Below are 1,301 nucleotides of genomic sequence, written 5' to 3'. Positions count from 1 at the left end.
ATATATATATAGGTACATACATATGTTAAAAAATAAAATCGGACTATTTTTGAGTTTTCCTCAGCGAATATTCTATATTCTTATTATGGATTAAGGTAGAATCGTTACTCCAATGTCATTTGTTTTATTGTGATTATAAATTCAAGTGAAGACCAAATTAAAAGGACAAATAATAGATAGACAATAGATAAGAATATAAATTCATTTAGAAAAAAATGTAAAAACCATAGTCACGTTGAAACATGTCAAGAAATAAAATTATAGAACGAGTCGTACGAAAGTTATTTTTTACTTCAAATGTATAAAATATATATGTGAACTTCTGCGAACAAAGTATCATTATCCCATACTTATCTCATTATCTCAATTATCTCAATTTCATTATAAATTGATTTATATATTAATTTAATTCATAAATTGTAAATCAGGCAATATGTATCATAATTAAATATTCAATCGAATTTATTCTAATGTTCTTATAATAATTTTCCTAATTTTATTTAGGAGAAATTCAGCAGCGTGGAATGGTGTTACCTTTTACGCCTGATATATATCGACCTATTCTTAATCGACTGAGAACTGAAGGCGTACAATCTTTCGAGACTTCTAAATGGCTCTGACTGATTTACCACAAACTATAATTTTTTTTTTCGACCGCACGTACAAACCTCTTACAAATTATATATACATATATACACATATATATTGTGATTGTAAACATAATATTACAAATAATTCTAATTAAAAAATACGAAAAAAATACATGTAGCGTAAGATACGATTTCGTACATAGTGTGTGATATGATTTCGAACATATATACATATATAATATATAATTCTAAATATAATAGATTTGAATTCAATTTTCAAAAATTAGATTTGATTTTTTTCCTGTTTGATATCCTTCAGTATTTTTCACATAATGAGAAGATTTTACCAAATTTGATTTCAAAAATTAAATTCAAATTTTATTTCGCTCGGAATTGTACCATGTTTGAAATTGCACCATCTTACCCATCATAATCTTTTTCATTTTTTATATTCTTTTCATTTTATACTTCTACTTCTATTAATTAATTTTTATATCTAAATGTTTATATTTAAATTTTATATCTAAATTTTTATATCTATCTGTTTCTTATTAAGACTCGATTTTTTATTATGGTTAATTTGTGATTAAGCTTAACTTGATATTTCATTCAATGACATCATCATAGATGAAGCCTATCGAATAAAATATCAAATTAAGCCAAGTTAATCAGATAATGAAAAACCGAGCTTAAGTAAGTATCTGATGGAAA

General features: G+C 24.2%; 1 protein-coding gene across 1 annotated transcript in view; it reads left to right on the top strand.

Moving 5' to 3' along the window:
• Nucleotides 1-663, top strand: part of LOC108690149 (alpha-aminoadipic semialdehyde synthase, mitochondrial) — an 8,855-nt gene extending 8,192 nt beyond the window's left edge. Inside the window, exon 10 of the mRNA XM_018197293.1 lies at nt 505-663. Coding sequence (XP_018052782.1) covers nt 505-620 — 116 coding nt within the window. The 3' untranslated portion in view covers nt 621-663. The remainder of the gene's footprint in view (nt 1-504) is intronic.
• The last annotated feature ends 638 nt before the right edge of the window (nt 664-1,301 follow it).

Source organism: Atta colombica, unplaced genomic scaffold, assembly GCF_001594045.1.
Source record: "Atta colombica isolate Treedump-2 unplaced genomic scaffold, Acol1.0 scaffold295, whole genome shotgun sequence".
Taxonomy (NCBI): Eukaryota; Metazoa; Arthropoda; class Insecta; order Hymenoptera; family Formicidae; genus Atta; species Atta colombica.
This window is presented reverse-complemented; position numbering and strand designations above follow the sequence as displayed.